At 45.9% G+C, this 23,140-nt stretch overlaps 1 protein-coding gene across 1 annotated transcript in view; it reads right to left on the reverse strand.

The window, feature by feature from the left end:
* Window positions 1-23,140, reverse strand: part of ncor2 (nuclear receptor corepressor 2) — a 179,667-nt gene that overhangs the window by 5,717 nt on the left and 150,810 nt on the right. The window contains exons 27-47 of the mRNA XM_088935499.1: window positions 22,658-22,763; window positions 22,108-22,218; window positions 20,334-20,440; window positions 18,360-18,507; window positions 17,483-17,632; window positions 16,935-17,021; window positions 16,054-16,391; window positions 15,543-15,870; window positions 14,620-14,850; window positions 13,803-14,048; window positions 13,105-13,257; window positions 12,591-12,734; window positions 11,557-11,731; window positions 10,721-11,166; window positions 7,124-7,276; window positions 5,139-5,275; window positions 4,340-4,545; window positions 3,660-3,791; window positions 3,428-3,570; window positions 3,239-3,292; window positions 253-480 (exon numbers count right to left, since the gene is read on the reverse strand). Of these exons, the coding sequence (XP_088791625.1) occupies window positions 253-480; window positions 3,239-3,292; window positions 3,428-3,570; window positions 3,660-3,791; window positions 4,340-4,545; window positions 5,139-5,275; window positions 7,124-7,276; window positions 10,721-11,166; window positions 11,557-11,731; window positions 12,591-12,734; window positions 13,105-13,257; window positions 13,803-14,048; window positions 14,620-14,850; window positions 15,543-15,870; window positions 16,054-16,391; window positions 16,935-17,021; window positions 17,483-17,632; window positions 18,360-18,507; window positions 20,334-20,440; window positions 22,108-22,218; window positions 22,658-22,763 (3,823 nt within the window). The remainder of the gene's footprint in view (window positions 1-252; window positions 481-3,238; window positions 3,293-3,427; window positions 3,571-3,659; window positions 3,792-4,339; window positions 4,546-5,138; window positions 5,276-7,123; window positions 7,277-10,720; window positions 11,167-11,556; window positions 11,732-12,590; window positions 12,735-13,104; window positions 13,258-13,802; window positions 14,049-14,619; window positions 14,851-15,542; window positions 15,871-16,053; window positions 16,392-16,934; window positions 17,022-17,482; window positions 17,633-18,359; window positions 18,508-20,333; window positions 20,441-22,107; window positions 22,219-22,657; window positions 22,764-23,140) is intronic.

A 23,140-nucleotide genomic window follows, 5' to 3' on the forward strand; every position in this document is an offset into this window, starting at 1 on the left:
ACGGCATTACTGTTTAAGGGTGGTAGCAGCAGATGTAGACATTAAGAATAAAAAAATGAAGATTATCATTATTAAAATAAAATGAAGCTTGAAGCCTTTTTGCGGGAGTTTTGAAGGAAAGAAGGGTGTATGGGGGTAGGATGGTATTGGGGGGGGGGGGTAGGATGGGGTAGGGGGCAAGAAGCAAAAACAAATGAACAAAAGACTACCAAAAGACAAAAACGTGAGTAGTCCGGAAAGGGGAATGCAGACCTGCCAAAGAATAAGTGTCCTCAGTCCGTCCGTCAGCAGGAGCAATGGGGATAGCAGCAGCCACGCTTGCACTGGCAGCCAGAGGGTTAATAGCATTGGCACTGAGAGATGAGCGTTCTTCCCCCTGGTCATCATATTTACCCATTAGGGCCTTCCTAATAATTGCTTCCAAGCCTATGTTGTTACCGGAAGTTTCTGGAGTGGTGTGGCTTCTAGTACTGATCGGCCCTGGGAGGGGGGAGGGGGGGTTGGTGAGGAATAGGGTACCAACAGGAAACGGGAAAAGTTATCGAGTGAGGTGAGGTGAGGTAGGGGGACAGGAGAAGAAATAAAAGAATGAGAGAGAGATAGAGAGAGAGAGGGAGAGAGAGAGAGAGAGAGAGAAGGGAAGAACAAAACTGTCAGCACATTCTTAGCCAGCAAAAAACTTTTGTCACATCTGTTGTCAGTGCAAGTGAGTGGGTTAGGTTTCCTAGAAAGCCCGTGGAGATGATATCACTTTACACCTCACCCGCCCTTCGGTACCAGACAGGAAAAGTAAGAAACGAAGCAAACAAAAAGGGGTGGGGGGGAATTTTTAACACATTTGGTCTTGTACGTGTATGCATGCCTTTGTGTTGAAAATACACAGCAGCCAAAAGCACAGCTCGGCAAGGTTATTTCACTACAGAAGCTATAATGCAAGTAGCGCAGCTTAAAAACAAACAAGAAAATGCTGACAGAAACCAATGAACCCGTTTCCAAAATAAGATACTACCAATTGTACAATTACATAGGAATCCCCCCATAAAAAGTGCAATCTGAAAGGTGGAAACTCCGAAATCTTCTTTACATTCTTGTCCTTGGCTTACATTTCAAAAATTAAATCACAATGCCCACGTTATAACATATCGGCTTCAAAACATTCCACTATAAACTGGCATGCAGAAGCTGTTATAGAACGGTGCTGTTCGAGTGTTTCTCAGTCTCTGTTCTGAACGGAAGAGAGGCGATGGATTTCCAGCACACTGCAGGAGCTCTCAGGCTGAGGAACACAAGGCAGTCCTGTTGCAAACGAAGGCCAGATGGTTTCTGAAGCGGGCAGAGTGAAGCCATCTGGCGCAAGGCAACAGCATACTGAGTTATAAATTACTGGCTTTTAAATATGTCCATAGATGCTCAAAAAAATGTCAAACAGACATTACGCTCGATTGAAAATTAATACCTATTAAGCGATAATTTTGTATCGCATGCTCACTACAGCTGTGTCCCCTGGAATAGCATGGTGTCCAAAATAGCTTCAGAACTAGATGTTGTTAGGGCCTTCTCGCCTTAAATGCATCACATAGAGCAAGCCGTTTCTTATCATTTTGGGTCCCCAATATGGGTGCAGATTTTATTTAGTTCTGGTTCTTGTGACATTAATTATCTAGTGGTCTTAACTTTTACTGGACTCTAGGAAGTTTAGTTTTGCCCTTATCTGGACTAAAAATGTAATTGCATGCATCCCAGAAATGGCCATTTTCAAGTAATGTATGAATATTTATAGGTGATACAACCTGGCAGTTTGAGAACTGAACACAATTCAGAATTATTTGTCTAATTAGCAATGTAATAGCTAAATCTGGGTTTCAATTTAGGTAAATCAAGTTCAGCAGAAACTAGAGTCATAAGGACCTACTTTGGGAAGCGCTTATGTTTCAGAAATGAGGACAATGATTAAATTGTTCCAATTTAACTTGTCTTCACGGGTGTATGCAACTGTATTATACGCTGTGGATGAATTTTAGAAACCCAAAAACCTGGATTTGGAGATGGGGTTTTTATAAAGTACAGTGAAACACACTGGACAGATCTGCAACCAAAAAGCATGCTGATTTTCTGTGCCCATCCCAGACTTTCTGCTGGCCATCCCATCACAGATCCATGGATTTGGAGTACATAAGATAACCCCTTACTATTACTGCCCTCACGCAAAGGGGAAGGGACACTTGTTTCACGAAATGCAGCACCTCTGTCTAGATGCATCTATTCTAAACCATAAATGAAAAGGAGAAAGGGATTAAGCTAAGGAGTACTGCCGAAATAACAGAATCTCACAATTAGTTGAAGGAAACGGCTGAGACCCAGTGACATCACTTGAACTCACCCCCCCACCAACGCACATCTCTCTCCCAGTTTTAATTAAAAAACATAATGGCTCAAAATGTCTAAGGAGGCAGATGGACCAGCCCAAGCAAAAAGCTGAAAATCAAGTGGTGGTGTAATTGCACCTGGCTGAAACTTTTAACAATCTGTAAAGGAATAACTTTATACATGCAAGCAATACAGTACATGTGGGGAGCCTCCTACAGACCAGCCATAACAATATTAATAACAACAAAATTGCTTTGCTACTTGAGCTGAGGTAATGAGCTGTATTGACAATCCGAAGGGGTCTTGACTGTGCACAGCCTGGGACTTGCAAGAGTAGCTTGGCATTGCAAGTACAGTAGTAGCATATGGCAAAGCCACAGAATCAGTAGAATCTATAGGAAATCCCAGTCTTAGTAGATACCATCCAGACTGATGCTTCAGTGAAAAACAGCAAACCCTGCATCTGATTGGTGGGACCAAGAGCAGCCAGCATATAGCCAGCAGCTCTAGTACCCTGCAACTCACAGCTGGTAGCACACTGAAGCTCAGCAGGTGAGAGCCTGGCCAGTACCTGGATGGGTGATCTCCTGGGAAAGCTAAGGTTGCTGCTGGAAGAAGTGCTGCTGCCACCAGAAGGGGCGCTCACCCTGCAGTCTGTTGGGTCTTCATGCCCCAGTATAGTGATGATATACTTTACTGTAAAAAAGGTGCGGTCTTTCGGACGAGACATAAAACCAAGTTTTATCAGATCCATCAAATCGGAGTAACTGCCCCCAAGTGGTGACTTGTTCTGAACGACACTACCGGACAGTTAGAGCTTTGTTAGGAAGAGATGATTGTGCTGTCAAAAATGACACTACTGCAGGTTTACCTGCAGTCGTGGAAGCCGGCATGTTGAATATTTCAGTCCCTGGTTGTCCTGGGTCTGCAACGAGAAGAATGAAAGACGTTTTCTTAATCAAATCAAATCTTTTTGAAGGGTAAAGGTCTTGGATCACTTGGACACTCCCAACATTGTTGGTCCACAATTTAATTAACAGAGCTGCGCCGAGGAACTCACTGAAGTCAGGCTCGCTCCCACTGACGGTCATCTTCTTGATCATCTCCTGCTTCTTGGACTTGACAATGGCAGAGTTGCTCTCCGTCAGCTTGCTGAAGAAGGCCGGGGGCTGGGAGTTGCTTGGGGACAACCGGGAGTTTGCCCTGCAAGACGGGGACAGCCCGAGTGTGAACCACCTACCCACACGCAGGTGAGGAGTGGCGACCCGAGGAGAGAGGGCAGCTGGCCTTACCCCTGATCGGCCTGCTCTGCGGGGAAGGTTGCTCCATGTGACGCTGGCTCAGATATGCCCCCTGCTGGAGACACCGGCTCAATACCATCTCCAGACAGGCACATCTGAGATGCTTTGTTCTGCTGTGGAGACCTAAACACAAACGCAATGTGCTTGTCTTTTTCTACATTCTCATTCGTCCACACATACTGTCAAGTTTCCCCATCTTTCAGACAAACCGTCAAATTTTCCCATCTTGAAGATATTTCATTGCCAGCAATTCCTGCTGCACGCTGTATTGTTTTGCATTTGACTAAAAAAACGTTGATTGATTGATTGACTGACATATCCACCCAGATTAGTGTAAGCAACACCAGAGGAGAACGGGACAGAGATCAAGCACACTGTTCCTTGCCATACAGGTCAAACTACAAAGTAGCAACTCATCCCTTGATGATAACTAGACTTTCGTATTGTTATTTCAACAAAGAGGGAGTTCCATTATTTCTACAAAGTCTTCTTCAGCCCATGAGCAATATAAAACAAAGCAAAATGTTGTCCTCCCTGATCAGGGTTACACACACGGCCATGGGCAATCTGTGGGGACAGTATGATTTGAGGCGACCAGAATTTGGGGAGTCCCGCTTATTCATATTTCAGAGTAGGCGGCTCTCTGCTGAAAGGCTGAAAAACAGACATACCTATCTCGGCCCCTGTCTCCAGCAGTCCCCTCTGGAGTGTAGCGAGCGCTGGGGTTGGAGTCTTGAGGCTGCATTTGCGGTTGGGAGTGTGGGTTGCTGGGGGGGCGGGTCAGGTCCAATACTGAGGAGCTCTGGTAGGGGTAGCCCTGCTGCTGGGGCTGGGAGTTGAGCTGGTACTGCCGTGTGTAATCTTTCGTGATCACTTCCTGTTATGACAGGAAAAAGAGAAAGTCCAGATCTGTGATGACACACCTAAAAATCTGGCAATACGCAAACTCATCAATGCAAACAATGCTATTTACAGATCCTTGGTAATTAATCAGTCACAGGAGCTTGTAACATACCTTACCTTAATTATTACTTTGATGTCAAATTAAATATCGGCAAAACCTTTTCTCCAACATGACCCATCTAAAACTAAGAGGTATACAGGAGGAAACAACGCAAAGCTAAGACTCGACTTCAGGAAATGACAATTCAGCAATGGGTAATGAATAAGTTCCTTAACTACTGCTCCATCTTGCCTTAAAAAAAAAGCATAAAGCAGCTGAGTTTTGGTAGGAAACTCAATTAATTAATACAGGTCAGTTCCTACCAGGATACTGACACACTTTTAATTGATTACAGGAAATAAAGACTTCACAAATGGAATTTGCATCCCTTAACTTGTGTGTAAGTGTGTGTGACCCTCACCCACCAAAGGGTACTTTCTCCCAGAACACATAATGCAATAAATGCTATTCCAACACTGATGCCTCCTAATGGACTGTTCTTTCCTACCAGCTCAGAGGACACTTACGCTGATGTGCTGTGCCAAAGTGACAACTCTCTGATTGCCTTTGTAGGGCTGGGAAGAGTGACTTGGGGACTGGCCACCTTCAGGCGCCTGCCGTAAATGAGGGTGGTGTGGTTCTTGAGAGGACAGCTTCTGTTGAGCTGGAGGCCGGAAACAAAAACGCAGAGAAAAACGAGTTTGGTCACTGCAATCCGCCAGTTCTCAGACTAGGCAGCACTAAGCTGAGAGTGTTGAGCAAGTTCACTGATCTAGGGGTCACGTCATGGATAACAACTGGACTCCAAGATATCAGTGCCTGACCTATGAGGAGGTCCACTCATTTTAGTCTGAACATGATCTTTGGTAAGAACGTCAAACCCCATGATACAAAAAATGAGTATTTTAATAGTTCTGAAATGGAGAAATAAAACTGATTTAAACAGTGCAGTATCAATTTGATGATGATTGAAATGGCGGAACTGAATGCTCAGAATTTCTTCATCTGCTGAATGTCATTTTCAAGGCTATCGTAAGGACTTTGTGCATGAGAACAGTCTTAATCCAGGGTCTGCTGATTCTTCTCATGGACAGCACCTCCAAATCACCCATATCCATTAGAGCTCTGTGAGTGTCGACACTTTCAAAAACAAAGGTGATAGGTTTAAAGAGCTATAAGGGTTAATTTTCATGGTACCTAGAGTTTCTCGAAAAGGGCTTAGAAATAAAACTAACATTATTTCTGTTGTAACACTGATATTATTAATCATCATGCCAATTACTGCATGTTAATTTATACATTTCGAGAAGCAATTTATTTATTTTTTCAATTAGTTTATTTAATTCAGTGAACTGTGTTCTGCTAGTGACACCAGCAAATTAACATTCTCCTTAGGTTTTGTTTACTTAAGTCGACAAACCTATCAGTATTAAACTGCAGTAAAGGCAACAACCGGATTTGGTTAATAGAAGTCTACTACAGCTATAAGAAGATGGATAAAACTCTTGAGATAAAACTCTCAGAAGGAATCGGAAATCATTAGCATTTCAGCAGTGGGAGTAGTGGAAATCTGAAATAATCCCTGGCAGGTTAGAATCTCCGAATTCCATTTTGAGTTTAGATGTTTTAAAACTAAAGTGAGATTTTTTTTTTTTGATAGCAACTTTTTTTTAGGGACGACAACAGATGAAAAGGGTCAAGCTAGGACCAAGCAACTCCGTGGACACATTTTAATTATGGGAAGCCTGTAACATCGCAACCATTGAGGTTTTCAGGTAGCTACCTGCAAGTCTGCTAATTTGTGTCATCTAAACTAGCAGACCCCAGCTCCGGGCCTGAGGGGCCACTGTCCAGCAGACAGGCCCCTTCAAAATCTCCAGCTCCTTAAGAACAAGTAAAGGCTTCAATTCGTCCAATAAAGCAATTAATGAGTTCAGGGATTCCCATCCTGGTTCTGGAGGCACAGAGGAGGTTTTCATTCCAGTTTAATTACCTAACTGAAGCCTAAACTGAATTAATAAGACCCTTAGCTGGAACATGTGCAAGTCGTTTTTTCTGACTCAAGAGTTTCAGATTCGATTTTAACTAGGTGAGTTAAAAGGCGACCTCCAGGAGGTTTTAAATCTGATAACACTCATACAGTTCAAATTTACCCTTTGAGTAGGTCAATTACAAATCCAATGGTTTAACTGAAAACTTGGCTGGAACAAAAACCAAGAGGTGTGTGGGTCTCGGGACCAAGACTGGGAATCCCAGAATTAGGTTATCAATGGCTCAGGTAAAGCAACTGCTAAAACCCTCTGGCCCTCCAGGACTGGAGATGTGCGCCCCTAGAGCTAGTCTCCTTATCTGTAGCACAGCACATGAGCTTTTTTCCCTGGTTCTGTCAGCTTTTATACTGCACTGTTTCATTTTACAATGTCTCCTGACCTTTTTTTTAAAAAAAAAAGGCTTTTTTCAGGTCTTGAATGGGACCTAACTAGCCAAGCACACTGTACTCTTAAAGCCTGACCTTGTGGTCTGTGCCTCTTGTCTATAACATTATGCCCTTTGTCAGCTTGGTGGTTCTGTTTGCGGCCTTTCTCATTGAGCTGTACGGGCGAATTAGCTGGACTTATTGCCTCAATCCCATCCGAACTATTTGAGTTATAGCCGCCGGCTGGACCTGTTAAAAATCGAAATAGAGCATTAAAACAAGGCAATGCAGCACTGTTGTTTTCACATTGCGATACACATAAAATTAGGTTTAGAAAGAACCACCAATGTATTAGATGACGCTCTGATATAAATCGCTACACATTAGTGGACGAGTACTTGTTTTTCTTTCAAATATAAAAGGGTTTGGAACAATACCAACCCAACAAAAATCTATATTCCAGCAATGTGTTCAGAATTTTTAACTCTCCTGTGGTTTATGAGCTTTCTTTAGTTTCCTCAAAGACGCGTAATGCATTGTTTAAGTCCCCTCTCTATGGCTGGGGGATTTGTTGCCAATGTGACAGATGTTTCTGTACTTCATGATTCCCAAGTCAATAAGCAGAGCCAGGAAGAGGCCAGGGTAGATTATACTGTATGACCACTTCCAAATGAAAAGGGGATCACAAGGCATTGTGCAGTGTGAATCCCCTTTGCAAAGGGCAACCCCCTGCATCAGGAGTGCGGGCCTATAGCTGAAAGGTTGCTCAACTACAGAAGAGGAGCCGCAGGAGTATGTTCAAGACACTGGGGCACAGAAGAAAGAACTGAAAAAACAGTCCTGCTTGGACACACCGTACAGGCTAAAGACACCTTCATCATGAGCCATACCACAGGAAGATTAAAAACTGCAATCATTTGGATATAAGTACAGTTTAGTAGTTGATGTTCTCTTTACTAAAACCAAGAAAATTTGTTCAGTCCCAAGGGAATCTGAACTCTATTAAGCTTGATATATTCAAGTTCAGAACAATCATATTGTACTACAAAGATGATCAGGTAACACAATGTGCAAAGCTCTTTTGTGTTTATTACATGCTCAATAATCTCCTCAATATCATTTGGAAGAACCCCCTCAATATAAAATTTAAAAGAGTTTTCTTTAAACAAGCTAAAGACACTATAAAAACATTAAAAGTAGGTACTTAATACATATATAGATATATAGATAGATATAGATATATGCATTATACACATATCATATTCCAAATTCAGTAAACCTAGGAAATGTTCAGTTACCTCAGTTTGTTAATGCATAAAAATATTAACATGTATGCATTTGCACTGTGAAACATTAAGCTGTTTCTGTACTAAAAAAACTTTGCTACACATTTGTAAGTATCATACTTAATCTCTTATTATAGTGCCCTATAAGGTCTTCCAATATGGTTGCACACAGCTCTTAACTGCAGTCAGACATCTAATCTAACTAAATCATCTTTGATTGACAGTATACACTTACAGTATAGCAAAGATCAAAACAGAAATAGAGTTAGCTCAGAACAGAACTAGATACTACAGGCCATGATAGCTAAAACCATAAAAAAGAATTTACATGACCATTGTAAAACAGCAATTTTCAATGTGACAGTGTTAAACAAACTCTTAAAGTCCTTCCAGAAAATCTGTTATTTCCAATCATTAAAATAAGCAGAATGAAGAGAATTGCATCCCTTGAGAAACTAATAATCACTGGGATCTGATTACTACTCCAGGTTCTTTAATGCAAGGAAAACATGAGCATCTCTAAAGCCAGTTCCCCATTAACTACTGTGGTTTTAAGAGACACTGCACCGTTTAAGTCCTGCACAGATCATACTGTTCTCAAATATTACTGAAACCCTACACTGCCTCCTCATTTACGTGACACTCAGGAAGAGGTACTGCAAACGCTATATTAGGTACTTCTGACAGTGTTTGTTTATCCTCAAGGTAGACTCCAAAATCCTAGGACTCACTTTACATAGTGCAATAACTGCATATAACCATAGAAATGTTGCAATAGAATTTAATCAATTAATATGAATTACTGACCCAGCCTCTCATTTGGCAACAGGTAGTGGTTTATTTTCCTGCATTTCTTGTTACAATAGCATCTCTTCAGTTTATTTTACCCAACAGGCATGGAAACATCCAACTATCCTATGTCATTCAACACCCTGAGAGATCTTGGTTTGAGACATGTGGTGGTTGCAAATTTAGTCTCCTCCACTCTCGCTGCTTAATCACTGATCCCCTGCCAATCTGTATGTACTCCACCCCACGTGAGCATGTAATAAACAGCGATGTGCCGACCCCAAAAAACAAAGCGAGGTGTTAAATCAAAGCACTGGGAAGGGGATCTCAGGAAATCTGATTCTAGTCAGGCATTGTTAAAATAAACAAGAAAAGAGTACGAAAAAACATTGGTCATGCATGGAACAAGGCAAGAAGCTGCAGTGTCTCAATGCCATCCCAAACACAGGCTGAGAGCACAGGAGCATGGAGCTCAGTGGTGAGAAGCCAAAAAGGCAACATCTGTGCTTGCTACAGTAGGTCACCTGGACCAAAGACAACCCTGGAGAACATTTCAGTTTTAACAGTGGTCTCTTCTGAAATACAACGTTCACAGTTTCACCACAACTACTGCATCTGTTTCGCCTAACTCACTATTACAGCATTAACAGGTTATTGCATCATTTCATTACAATTTAAACACAACTTCTTTCTAATGAAGCTTTAGAGTAAAAGGTCAGATTTACACAACTACCAAGAACCCTGCATTGAAGTTCATGAAAGCTTGGACCAGCTTCATGGGCAGCTCTTAAGCTCCAGCACCATGTTTTGTATTTATTGGAGACAAAAAGGACTGCCTGTGACAGAACTTTGCCAAGTCCATTCAACGTACAAATCATAGAGGAGCACACTGTGCCCTTATGCTTGAATTAAGGCTCAGACAATTTAGACTACTCACACTAGTGTATTTGTAGAGGTCTTTAAAGCTTGACTTTCTGCAACTGATAAATGCAAGTGATAATGTTTATACAGCATTAGAATATTTGTACTAGACCACAATTCACACAAGGTAAAAGAAACTGTACTGTGGTACACATCTAAAACCTAAAGGTCAAATAATGGTAAAATCAAATTTGTGTTACAGGTGTGATATAAGGAAACATAACTGCTACACTAACGCGAGATTTTTAAGACTTTTCTGAACTCTCTCATAAAATAAAATCTCTAGAGCCGTCAGGAAGATTAACGCTGGTTTGAATGCCTTATTCTAACTTGTAGATTAGAAAAAAAAACCAAGAGGCCACCACTAAAGCTGAGATCTTCAGTGAAAACTAAAAGCCGAGGAGAAGGATCTCGCCCATCTCCCCTTTCTTTGCATTTAATTAAGCAAAAACCCCACATCAATGATTGTATTAAAAATCCAGAAGTATTTCCATACATCTGCTCTAATACCGATTTGATGATGCCAACCACCACAGCGTGCAATATGTCACAAATGGGGACCGCTCGATCCCGGGCGTCTTACCATCACAGGTGGAGTCGGCAGCGAGCGAGCCTCTGTCTAGCTTCCCCGTATCACAAGAAATTTGACGCATGATAATCGCGTTTATGAAGTTGGCCGCTGTCATGGTGGTCTTACCGAGAGCTCGGAGCTCCTGCTCCTGCAGGGAAACCGGTTTGTTTTGAGTCTTTTCCCTACTGGGCGGCTGCTCGTGGGCGGGCGGCTCCAGGCAGGGGGCCGGCGCGTGCTGGGGGGGCAGAGGCGGGAGGTTTCTGCCCTGAGGGCCGTGGGGAGGGGGGTAATAGGCCGCCGCGCCCTGGCCAGCGCCCGCCGGCTTGGGCTCGCCTTTGGAGGAGGCGGCGGCCGCGTGTTCCTGGAGGTGCTTCGGCCCGCCGCCACTACCCGCCCTGCCGTGGGCGCGCTCGGACTTGCTGCCCTCTTGGCCCCGGGCCAGGTCCTTGGCGCAGCTGGCGTCCAGGCCAGCGGGGTACGGCTCTGCCGAGGCGCCCGCCCTCTGGAGGTGAGGGCTGTACCCCGGGTAGCGGGAGGAGGAGGAAGAGGAGGAGCCCGCGGAGGACAACGGCCTGCGACCACAAAAACAAAACAAAACAAGGAGTAGCAGCAGTGGAACGAGTGGAGTAGCAGAGGAACGAACCAACGTCTGAGCTACAACCCTTCCGTTCTTCTTTAGCAGTCGTTCAAAAGGGTCAGAACACTGTAGGGGCCATGTTTATTTATTTTGTCCATCCTGGCCCCGCTACTCATCAGCCGATTCACTTCCTCACAATCATTTCCTCGACATTTTAATTCAACTACATTCTCTGCCCGAATCTGTGAAGCACGAAGTCTGCATTTGCGCACCCCCCCGTGTTAAACCCCAACCAGCGCGATGAATAAAACTACGCGAAAGGAACGAACTCCAAACCCCACCACCACCCACCCCCACCCCTCCTCCTCGCTCTCAGTAATCTTACCTGAGGACAGAGGGGTTGTTGGCGTCCCCTCCTGCCACAGTCAGCGTCTTGCCGGCAGTGTTGTGCAGCACGCTGGGCCTCTGCTGCACGTTGTCCTGGGTGCGAGGGGACACGGGGGAGTGCTGGTAGGTCTGTGCAGAAGGACGAGCGCTGCTGCTGCTGCTTTGCTCTGTGCCTGCGAGGGAAAGACAGGCGGAGACGAGCTGAGCCCGGGCTGCTGCAGGCCTCTGTTGACAAAGTGCTTGCCCGCGAACATGTCCCAGGGCATTTTCACAGACTTCATTCACAGAACCCCTTGCCCCCCAGAAAACGAGCCTCACATGGACAGAACGAAACGACAAAACAGAGCAGACACACGCCTGTCGGGTAGAGTAACGCGGTGCCTGCTGTCGACTCGTACAGGATATGACAGCGCAGGCAGGAAGCGCTTCATTCTACACCCCTTCATGTCGCCAAACTGCAAGACACATCGATGAAGCGGCTTCTACGAGATCTCACAAGAAAGGCTTGATCCTTAGACTAAATTGCTGCTAGGTTACCAACAGCCAAGTGAGCAAGAAAGGTGTCCTCTCTTGCACCACCTACACTGTGTGGCATTGTCTGTCGCCCTGTGTCATCTGCTGTACTGTGCACGTCCTGAGAAAATAGCGCGAATAAGAATTCTAGTGTACATGTACATATGGCAATAAACTCCACTCCTCTACTCATTTACATAACTTGGGTTTTGACCTTAAGAGGCTGAAAACAGGAGATTTGGGGATACTTAGTAAGATTCACAGCCTGTTCCTGTAAAGCTTTGCCATGTCACAAAATGTTGCCTGAAAACACCAAGGCGAGAGTAAAGGCAATGGCAAAGGGGGGTGTTTATTTTTTGCATCTGGATACATAGGTACATGGAACAGCGCTCCCAGTTTGTGTTGCCGGGCACTTCAGGATTACCACAATATTTCCAACTGGGTCAAACGGGTGCATCTCATCCACAAATGTTTCACCTCTGCTAAAAAGCTGTGTAAGCCAGGGAGCCGAGCTCTCACCAGGTCTCCAGATGGGTGCGTGCTCCACATTCGCAGGGGTCTTCTCCCTGTCCCGTTCTCGTTCTCTCTCTCGGTCCCGGTCCCTCTCTCGCTCTGAAGACGGAGTCCCTGGAATTTTGGCCATGTGAGACGGCCCGCCTGAAACTTAAAAAACGACACTGCATCATGTAACCGACTGCACTGTTCGAGACGGTAACAAAATGCCACCTGTAACTAAGGGCCCTATGTGTCCAAACACGCAGCAAACACAGGATTTCACAAAGCAGCAGTGAAGAACAACCACGAGCAGAGACAGACCACAGTGCTGTTCTCCTCATGAACGCATAGAAATAAAAGGATTTAGAAACTGTTCTCTCTGTTTTTTCTTTGTTTTGAAAGGTAACTGTTTTTATTTGGAGAAAGCCACTAAGCTGGATGTCCCTGACCTGATCCGTTTTTACAGTATTCCACCCAAGCAGTCTCGCCCTTGCGGTCTCTTAATTTGGGTGTCAGAATGTCCTGCTGGGGCCCCTACCTGGAGAGATGGGTGGGGTAGCGTAGGTCCGGCTTGCAAAGGGACTTGGGGCTCCTGGGATGTAGGTGATGCGATCCATAGGGGAACTGGACGCCCCAGCAGAAGGTGGGACCAGCACAGGCAGATGTGGTACCTGAGACAAATCGATGATGCCTGCACACAGAAACACACAGAACTTTACAGTGTTGAGTGCATCCCTGAACAGCAGGACAGCAATGTTAAGAGACCTACTGTACACAATCTGAGCTGCCAACGCGGGCTGTGAAACAGTTACAGTGTTACATTGACAAAACGGTAATTTAACATGTATTTAATCCTGAAGTATAAAGGACTCTGCACGAAAGAGAAGAACTCTTACGGAGATAATGTACTGTATAATAATCACACTATATAATAATTATACTGAGATGGATTAAAAACACTGCTGGTTCCAGTACTCATCTGTTATAATTTCATTTCTCTCACTATAAAGAAAGCAGACATCTACAATACAAAACGGAAAATGAAGGAAAACTAAGCAGCCTCACTAACGAAACGCACACCATATCATTGCCTGAATATGCAATTTCAATTTAAGAATACACTTTTTAAATCTTTTGTGACCCCTCCCTAGACTGCAGACTCCATGCCTCGCGCCAGTATTTTAGCGCAGGATCCAATCTGCCCCAGGAGGGGGGGGGGAGGGGGGCATTCCCTACCCCGAGGCGCTGCCGAGTAGCTGAGGGCCAGGGCCTGTTCCCGCGGCGACAGGCCGCGCAGCAGGTCCGCCCGCTGGGCCATGGCGGCGGCGGCATGGTGCATCTGCTGGGAGGTGATGTAGTCGTTCAGGATGGTCTGCCTGTTCTCCAGGGCGGCCGTCTCGGGGAACCCCCGGATCAGATAAGGGGGGTAAGGATGAGCGTAGCCGGGGCCCGGGGCGAGGTGCCGTGGCAGGTAATAGGCAGCTGGTTACAAGAAGGCGACAAGGAGGGCTCAGGCTGGGACACGCGCAGCGGTTTCCAACCCCACACCTGCACTGACCAGCGTAGCTTACTGGGCTGTCCATTCCTATTTTAATCTCTCTTTCCCCTAAAGACTCATTTATCCACTTGCACCTGTCTTTTCATTTGTGATTTACAAAGCTGGCTCCTTTTAATGGATCCAGTCGATTAAAAGTTCTTGTTTTTTTTTTTGCTTTTTGACAATAACACAAAAGCACGATTTTATTTTAAGTGTCGACGCTACACAGATGAGGAGCGCTGAAGAAAACCGTGTGCTGATTAAAAAAAAGGTGCTTTCTCGGCCAAATGATGTTGTAGGGCAAATGCCCAATGATGGTAGTAGTCACCTATTTAACAGGTCTTAATGTCTTTCCAATTCTTAAAGTAGCTTGCATCAATAGGACGTTTTGACGAAGGTTTAATAATAATAATAATAATAATAATAATAATAATAAAAAACTTTATTTTATATAGAAAAGGTGGCTTCTCAAAGCGTTTACTGTTTGAATGCTTCTGCTATCAATCTAAATTGTACCTGGGTCAATGGGGATGCCCCTAGGCAGCGTCGCAGGGTCAAAGGTCAGGGGGATCTGCCCACGGTAGATGTCTGCTGCCCCTGCGCCCTGTAGTAGCCGCTCATAGGAGGCCAGGGAGGCGTGGTGCTCCGGGACCCCTGTCAGTGGGGACTTGGTGGCACTCATCTCTCGCGGAGTGGGCGTGGCCTTTCTCTCCTGGGGCGGAGCCTTTCCTGAGCCCATCCCACCGCCTGTGGGGAAAGAACAGCAGCCAGCGAACAACTCCGTCAGAAAGTTAGACTGCAGCATTACACATCCTAAAGAGCATTAGCAATTCCCACCTGCTTATGGGCAAAAATTCCCATATTATTATTAAATTACACAGCACCTTTATTAAATGCTTTTTTCTTTTAGCTGAAGAGGTTTTCCAGTATTTAGAAGTGTGTATCTGATCTATCCAGGGATAATTCTTAAGGCATTGATAGAATGATTCTAATTCTTAGGGACTGCAGGAAACGATACTGTACATACACTGCCATGATCAAGGGAAACAAACGATTAAAAACACAAAATCACTAATTGCCTCATCCATTGGAAAAAGCTTTTTCCAAGGGTATCTTACTATTAACCCTCGCAGAAAATGGAAAAAAGAAACGGATGCAGTCTAACAAGGTGACACAGAGAGAAGGCAAATAAAAACATTTTTGTGGGCATAAATAAATAAACGTTTGTGGGTGAGCACTACAGGAATTGCAGCAATTGTTGTGTCTTCTATCACTTTACTTCCTAACTAACCAAGAACCTGTTGCACAAATCATGGCCTGTGGCTGGGAAGAGAAAAACCCTTAACCGACACAACTGAGGAAAAGAAAAACAAGCAGGAACAACCTCTGAGCAAGCGAGCACACTAAAGGAAAGGCGGGAAAAGCTGGAGGGCCCCTACCGTCGTGCTGGCGCGAGGCGGAGTCCCTGGAAGAGACGGGCGAGCCGCGGTGCGCGTGCCCGGAGAAGGCGGCGCGCAGGGACCCCTTGTGGTCCTCGTAGGCGAGGGGGCTGCCGTGGGCCTTCCCCGGCTCGCCGATGATGACTGGCGACCCGCGGCTGATGGAGCCAGCCGAGCCCACGCCCGAGCCGGGCCGGCCCTTGAGGCCCTCCTCGTAGCGGGCCCGCTCGGCGTGGTGCTGGAGGGCCGGGTAGGAGCGCGAGGACGACCCGATGATGGAACGCACGTCGTGCCGCTTGCCCCCGCCCTCGTGCTTCATCGGCGTGCCCTGGGAAAACAAGGTGCCGGCGTCACGCCCAGGGCTGCAAAAACGAGACGCCCTGCAGCCACCCGACACGAACAAAACATGTCCGATACAAAGCGCGGGCTCCTGGGCACCTTTCCCTGAGAGGTTAAACAGAAATGCGTTACTGCCTGGGGCTTCATCTCGATGGTCGGTTTGTCGACTTACGAGAAGCTGGGTAACGAGCTGCGAATGCGACTCCAGCGGCCGTGGGCGACCCAGGCGCACCTGCGTAATGGATCCCTCCTTGGCAGGCTTCGCCGATACCTCCGGGATCTGCCGCAGCTCTTCCCGCGGGATCTCGTGGATGGACCTCCCGGGCTCCTTCACCGTAGCCATGAGGCCCTCGTGCGGCCCTCCCGGGAGCTTGAGGGCAGCGAGGCCGTCGTGGGCGCGGCCCTTCAGGGCGTCGGGCGGCGGGCCCCGCGGCGGGGAGCTCTCGCGCTTCAGCTGCTTGGCCTCTCTCCGCATGTACTCCTCTGGGGGCTCCATGTGACGAGGTACCCCTGGGGAAACACGGCGCCCGTCAGCCGCTGCTCAAGGAGGAATTCAACCGGGGACACCAGATGCGAACGTGACAGGCAACCGTGAACAATGCTGTCGCTTTAGTTTCTGTAGCTGCTGGTTTGCTCATGAACAGCAGTGAAGTCAGCAGTGAATCCACGAGGCACAGCTGAGGGCTGCTAGTCCTTTTCAACTTTTAAAGTAAATTCTAACCCTCCATCACCCACCGTATGAGGACGTTAATGTTAGGTCAGTGGCACATTTAAATCTAATTTTGTTCTTTGTTTTTTGAGAACACTAGACTATTTTTTTGGTCAAATGAATTGACAGAAGATTTTGTGCACAAGTCAATTAGTCCAGATTGCACCTGGACTTGGTTTTAGGGTTGCGTTTTCTGCCTTCTTCTTCTTCTGACTGCACAGATGACCAGGATCAATACAGTACTGAGAGCGGTGTGTCGTGTGACAGCAGTGTGTGCAGTATGAGAGGGGCGTGTGCAGGATGGACAGTGGCGTGGGGGACGGCGAGCGCTGTTAGTTGCTGACCTTGCGAGATGGAGCCTGGAATAAGATGGGTGTCCTTGAAGGGGTGTGGGCTGTGGCGGTCCTGCGGCAGGGCTCTCCCAATAAGACCTGATCAACACAGCAAGAAAAGCCATTGACACTTCCCCAAGCCAAGCCATCAAAACACACAAGAATACAATTCAAGTAGGGAACTCCATCAGCATGTGCAGGCTGCAAAGGAACAAGTTAAGGTTTATTCCCTGCTGAAAGGCAAAGAAAAGAGACACAATGTTTCCAAAACCTCTCTTTTCTTTTCAGCATGGAATAAACCTTTACTTGTTTCTCAAGAGAACGGAATGCCCATCTCTGGACACTCATCCAGCCCGAGCACAAGATGGCTGGGAAATACCATTAAATTTAAATATTAAAAATGGGATATTTTTGTGCGGCTTTCACAAGAAGCACAATCAAATTCGCTCTTTTGACCTAGGATGTTATAATTTCATGGATTATTTCACACCAGATACTGTCCAATTAAATCTAAAAGAGCCTGAGTTGGCTGCTTGGGCTACAGACTGCGCTGCTTGTACCTTCACAGTTAACAGCGGCCATGGCGTCCCGGATGGGCAGCCCCCGGGCGATTCCCCCTTCCATTACGTCATAGGGCCGCTTCAGCCCAGGGATCTCGCCCGGTGTTCCGGAACCCCTGCCTTCTTCTTTAGAGTTCTGCCCAGGAGCCCCTGCAGAGAGACACGAGCCAATCACAACACTGAGGGGGCAAACGCAGCCTTGTGATTGGACGACTGACCAGGGGTGGCTACAGCTGGAGAACAGCAGGAAAGGATGCAGTATTACAGTAGAGACACAGATGATGAGCAGACCTGCGTGAAATATGTCTTGATATAGAATTGACAAACGCTCCTTGACAACTTGAGTGTGTCTCTGCGTCTTGGTAATGGCAGGGAATTTCGTGATGGCTAATGAACAAGATTCAAAGGGAAGGGAAAGCCATAGCAGACCAATTTCTGCTGTGTCAGAATAATAACTCCCACAGGACGGGACTACTGAGCTGCTGCAAAGTGTTTCTGAAGCCCGGAACTGTGCAAAGTGTAAAACAAAGTGAGGGAAAGTCATTCAGAAATACAGTACAAGGCCTGCAGGGCTTTCTCTTTAATCTACAGATCACAGCTCTGCGCAGCAACACATTGTGCTAAACTGAACTGTAAACCCCTAACTTTAACAGCGGAAGAACCTCATTTATTTTGCAAACAAAAAAAAACAACAGGCTTTTCCGTTTTAAATTTAAGATTTTCAGACAAAAGGACAGTTGACTGCTACCATATAATTGAAGAACTGTCCTCTAGGTGGCGTCCGCAATATGGATCTCTAATTTTAAACCAGGTTCACAGTATGGACTCTGGTGACAGTCCTGTTACAATCCCAGCAGTTGCCTGACCCCTCACTCACCATCATACGACAGGATATGGCCACTGATGCCTTCGTAGATGACGTGCCCTTTGGACAAGGCCTCCTCCCTGGCGCGCTCAGCTCTGCTGGGGCTGTCTTCTATCAGCCTCGTAATCGTGCTTTTGTACAAAACCTCAGCTGGAGTCCCCTTCAAGTTAAACAAAACAAAACACTTAAGCAATTCAAACATCTTTTCTTTACACCACGTAGAACCTTACCTAAGATACAAACAGTGCACCTCAGTCGCTGTTGTTCAAGGAACTCTGTCATTACAGCATAAAACAGAATTTTGATGAAAATATTGGAGAAGAGTCTTATTTTAAGTGTTAGCCTGCGCTGGAGTCATACTACAACTTTCTGCTTCAGAAAAAGTGACAAAGCATAGAGCCCCACATTCTATAACCATTTTGGATGTCATTTCAAATATTAAACAAGGTACTATACATCTGAGGTCAAGGAATGTCAAAAAGTCAGACAAAGGGTATCTCCCGTGGTGTAAGTTTTGTGGAGACAAATTAGATATCTAAATCAATTAAGTGGATATTTACATGCTAAATGCAAGTGCAGAGTGGGATGCTCACATTCTTAATCTTCAGTTTTGTTTCTTTCCCTCATATTAGTACATACAGAAGGAAAAGACCCAGCTTTACAAAACTAAAGTAACAGCTGCTTGTTAAAATGATTTATGACTTTTGAGGATCAGGCTGGTGCTACCTCTGAGGTCAATTTAGACTGTATGACTCTGGGTGAACAGAGCTGCAGAGAGATGCTCTACCTGCCCTGATTGATACCCGGTCCTCATTTTCCCAAACTGCTGTAAACACATTACAGCATTGCCTTTTTTCCCCACACATCTCCAGAGATCACATACCTTTAGGTTTGATTAAGATACTTCCCTGAGGTAGATTTGCCTGCCTGCAAGTAAGAACTGGCTTCAGCCTGGGCCCATACAGCCAAGACATACTGTTTTCATTGCCTAGAATCTGAGCCTTCTCTCTATCTCCTTTCAGGAGTATTAACAAGGACGTAAAAACATCTCATGTAGCTTATCTCTACTTAAGCCTGTATCACTGCTCACTGAAATCACCGGAGATTAAGTCAAATAACAAAATGACCACGTGATTTGCCTCCCCCCCCCCCCCCAAGCAAACGTGTTTTCATTTGCCTAACTGCCCGTTTGGGTAGAAAATTGCCTCCACCCCCTCATCGCGCAGCTGTGACGCGGGGAGCTCTCTTCCAAAACACACTCGCGGCGCACATCAGCCGCTGGGCTGGGATGAAAAGGGGGCTGAGGCAGGCAGGATCTCTCCGTTGCCATGGGGACGGAGATACGGTGTGATTGCGTGGTTATGCCATGCAAGCTGGCTAAGGTCAAGCAGCTGTTTTTCACTCCCACGTGTCACAGTGCCTGCCTCCGAACGCTCTCCCGACGCATCGCCCCAAGCCTCTTTTCAACACGACGACGTTTTCCCATCCCTTTCCCACACCCATCACTATTACACACTCAAACAATTATTCTATGCACTGGACTGAATTAAGCAAAATTATTCCTTTAATTTAACCTTTAAAAAACATTAACAGTTCACTTGAATTTACAATCACTAGACATCATCAGGCAGGTATCATGTACATAAAACCATGACCTGTACTAAAAACTTTTGAAAAGCTCAATGCGGATTTCAATTATCTCCTGATTTTAGGATTGAATTTCCGAAAACTTTGGGAGCCACAAAGTGCCCTCAGCCAGCACTTTCAGAAGCACAGAAGGCAAGTCGGCTTTGATCTCCTCTTCAGGAGACTGCGGTTCCTGTGACAAAATGCAGTGAACACCTGGGCCCCAGACACATAACCCCCCTAATCAGAGCGCCAACACGGCGTTTTACTACAGAGGAGATGAATGGAGAGACCAGGTGACCCACGGCCATGCTGAACGTCTTTTACATTCATTGAGCCCACTGCCTCCTTGCACCTTACCTGAGTGATGGATCCTCCTCTGCACGTGATGGGAGCTTCCTGATGGATTCGAGTGCCCGGAATGCCTTTGGTGATGCTTCCCCCCTGCATTGCCAGGATGGCAGAACCTGGAACAACACCCCGTGGATGAGTCTGTCAGCAAGAGGCCAGGTGGCGAAACAAGCTTTCTGTGGTTTCTCCAGTATTATTCCCATTCCCAAGCAATCGTTTACAGTGTATGGCTAACACAATACCTAGACAGGTTGTACTGCCAACAGCTTGTCGGCTCACAAGTCTCTTTTGAGCTTTTCTTCCTGTTACTAAGGACAAAGAAAAACTTCATGTTGTAACGTAGCTAGAGTAACATACATAATGTTGCTGTTGCGGTTGAAAAATAATCAATGACAAATTTGTACAGCACTTTTCATCCCCAAAGAGCAATATATACAGTATAAGAAGGCGCCCACTTCAGCCCCATCTAGGTGATACCAGGTGAAACTGGTAGACCAACTACACCAATGGAGAAGTGAGAAATTGAGAATTGCCTAAGCCCAAGAAGGAAAATACGCAGGACATTCCTACTCCTGTGAACAAAACCACAGGATCTTCAATGTTCAGATACTCAAGTCATTGAGTTAATGTCTCATCTAAAGGAAGGCCACCAGTCTCCCGGTCACCATACTGGTGCACTTATTTGAAATGATGTGGTCCCGGGGGAAGAGTGTCACCTACGGGGGTCCACCAAAAACATTTTACACCAGCCAAGTGGTTTCCCTTCCTGGTCTCCTGTCTCATTCGTGACCAGGCCCCACCTTTCCTTCAGAAACGCTGCTGGCAGGAACAAGGCATTTTAAAGCTAATTTCAACAACGGCTCCAGTGAAAAAGAAACTCAAATCGGGTTCAGCAACACTGAGAGAACGGAACAGGTCAACACCACCGCTTTCGTTTTTACTTAAATTTAAAAACATTTTTTTAAAAATCAACCTGTATGTTTTGGTTCAAAACAGGGCAACTTGGGCATCTAAAATGTCCAGGTAATCCTCCGGAAGGAAACCAGAGTTTAAAATTGCTGCTGATTTAACCTGCTCCTTCAATTCCAAGAAGGTTCGGGGGGGGGCATAATAAAAACACAGAAGCGATTCCAATCTCAGAAGGGATTCTATGCGATTCACGCATGGCCCCTGCCATCCGCGCGCTTGTGTTTCATAGCTCGTGGCAGCGAGCGCAGCACGCCTTGTGTGCCGCCTTTATTGTTCTGAGGGGGGGGGGAGGCAGGCAGTGGTGGTGATACTCTGTCCCTTCCTTTTTAATTTTCATTAAAGAGATTTAAACAGCCAACAAAGCTGAAGGCGAACTTCCTCCCTGCCCAGCGTCTCCTTATCTTGTAATCTGTACTGACACACGAGCCCATCCCTTGGGCTCCAGAGTGGTTTCTCTGGGAAAAGCCTTGGCTCAGAGCCGTGCAGGGGAAATATTACAGCACACAGGCTGCAGGTTCAAACACAGGCCATGGCATCCCTCCCTCACTGCAACCCATGTGTTGTTCATTTTTATTTTCACAGAGAGGTTTTTCTTGGACGTTTCTCAGAGTCATGACATTAAAGAGCACAGTTAAACCTCTGGCACTATGGTCAAGCTGTAAGGAGGGATTTCAGCAACCTGCCTCCAGGTGACTGCCTCTTTCTTGCACGGAAGGCTGATGAGGAAACTCGAAAGCCGTGAGAGATTTCTGAGCCCAGAGCTCGTTTTAGATGCACAAGGAGCAGAGGAAATGGAAGAGAAGCAGTGTCGTACCTCTCATGATGGAGACTTCGTGCGCTGAGCCCGATGTGCTGAGGTTTTCCGCTTGGCTCGTCTGGCTGCGTGGAGAGAGCTGCTCCTGCTTCACCAGCGGGAAGGGCACGGCTGCAAGGGGAAGGACATAGCATCCCAAAAAAAGAGAAAGGAAAATGAGACAACAAAACTCACCTTTTACACCGCGTCCTTAAACACCAACATCTCCACTCGCTTTACAAAACGTAAAACGGGAACAACAACGACAAAAACAGAATGGCAAAGATAGAACAAATTCAGAAGAGTCCATTTTCAGGCAAGATGGAAAAGCACCAAGCGTGACTGAGGCCCAGAGTTCTTTCGAGATGGTGATCGCAAGATTTGAGGCAGAGCAGCACAAGGGCAGACATGACAACGGGAACACATAGTGAACCAGAATCAGATGAGCAAAGGTTGCGTGAAGGGGAGCAAAAGGGGTGACAAGGAAAGAGAGAAAAGAAAAACAGTACAGCTGACTTTATCCTATGACATCTAGCGGAACCACACATGCCTGTTATACTGGATATCTCACCCAGTTTTTTGGGGTCGATCCTGGGTATCCCCATTGGCAGTGCTCCAGCAGGAACTTTCCCAAGCTCAGACCTGTATGCGGAGCTGTAGAGCTGCACAGGAGTACCCTAAAACAACAAAAAGCATTGTGAAGAATATACTGCATATCCTAAGCATTCAAGAGCTCTGTGTGTCAACAGTCATTGTTTACACTGTTTATTTAACAGTGCGAGTATATATGTAGACCTATCAGTTGTGTCAGGTGTTTAGTTAATTCTTACACAGCCATGAAACACTTACACTAGGTAACATTTAAGTCAATGTGATGTTGTCTTTGCAAACTAAATTCAAGCATGCTTCCTCTGTCAAGTATGATGTATACTACACAAAATGTGCTGCACCCCTTACTGAAAATATTTTGAAGCGAGCATTTCTACAATACATGAGCACTTAATAACAATCCTTACACTTACACTCAAGAAACACCCTGGGATTTTTATCACTA

This window comes from Atractosteus spatula, chromosome 17 (genome assembly GCF_055471065.1).
Source record: "Atractosteus spatula isolate fAtrSpa1 chromosome 17, fAtrSpa1.hap1, whole genome shotgun sequence".
Taxonomy (NCBI): Eukaryota; Metazoa; Chordata; class Actinopteri; order Semionotiformes; family Lepisosteidae; genus Atractosteus; species Atractosteus spatula.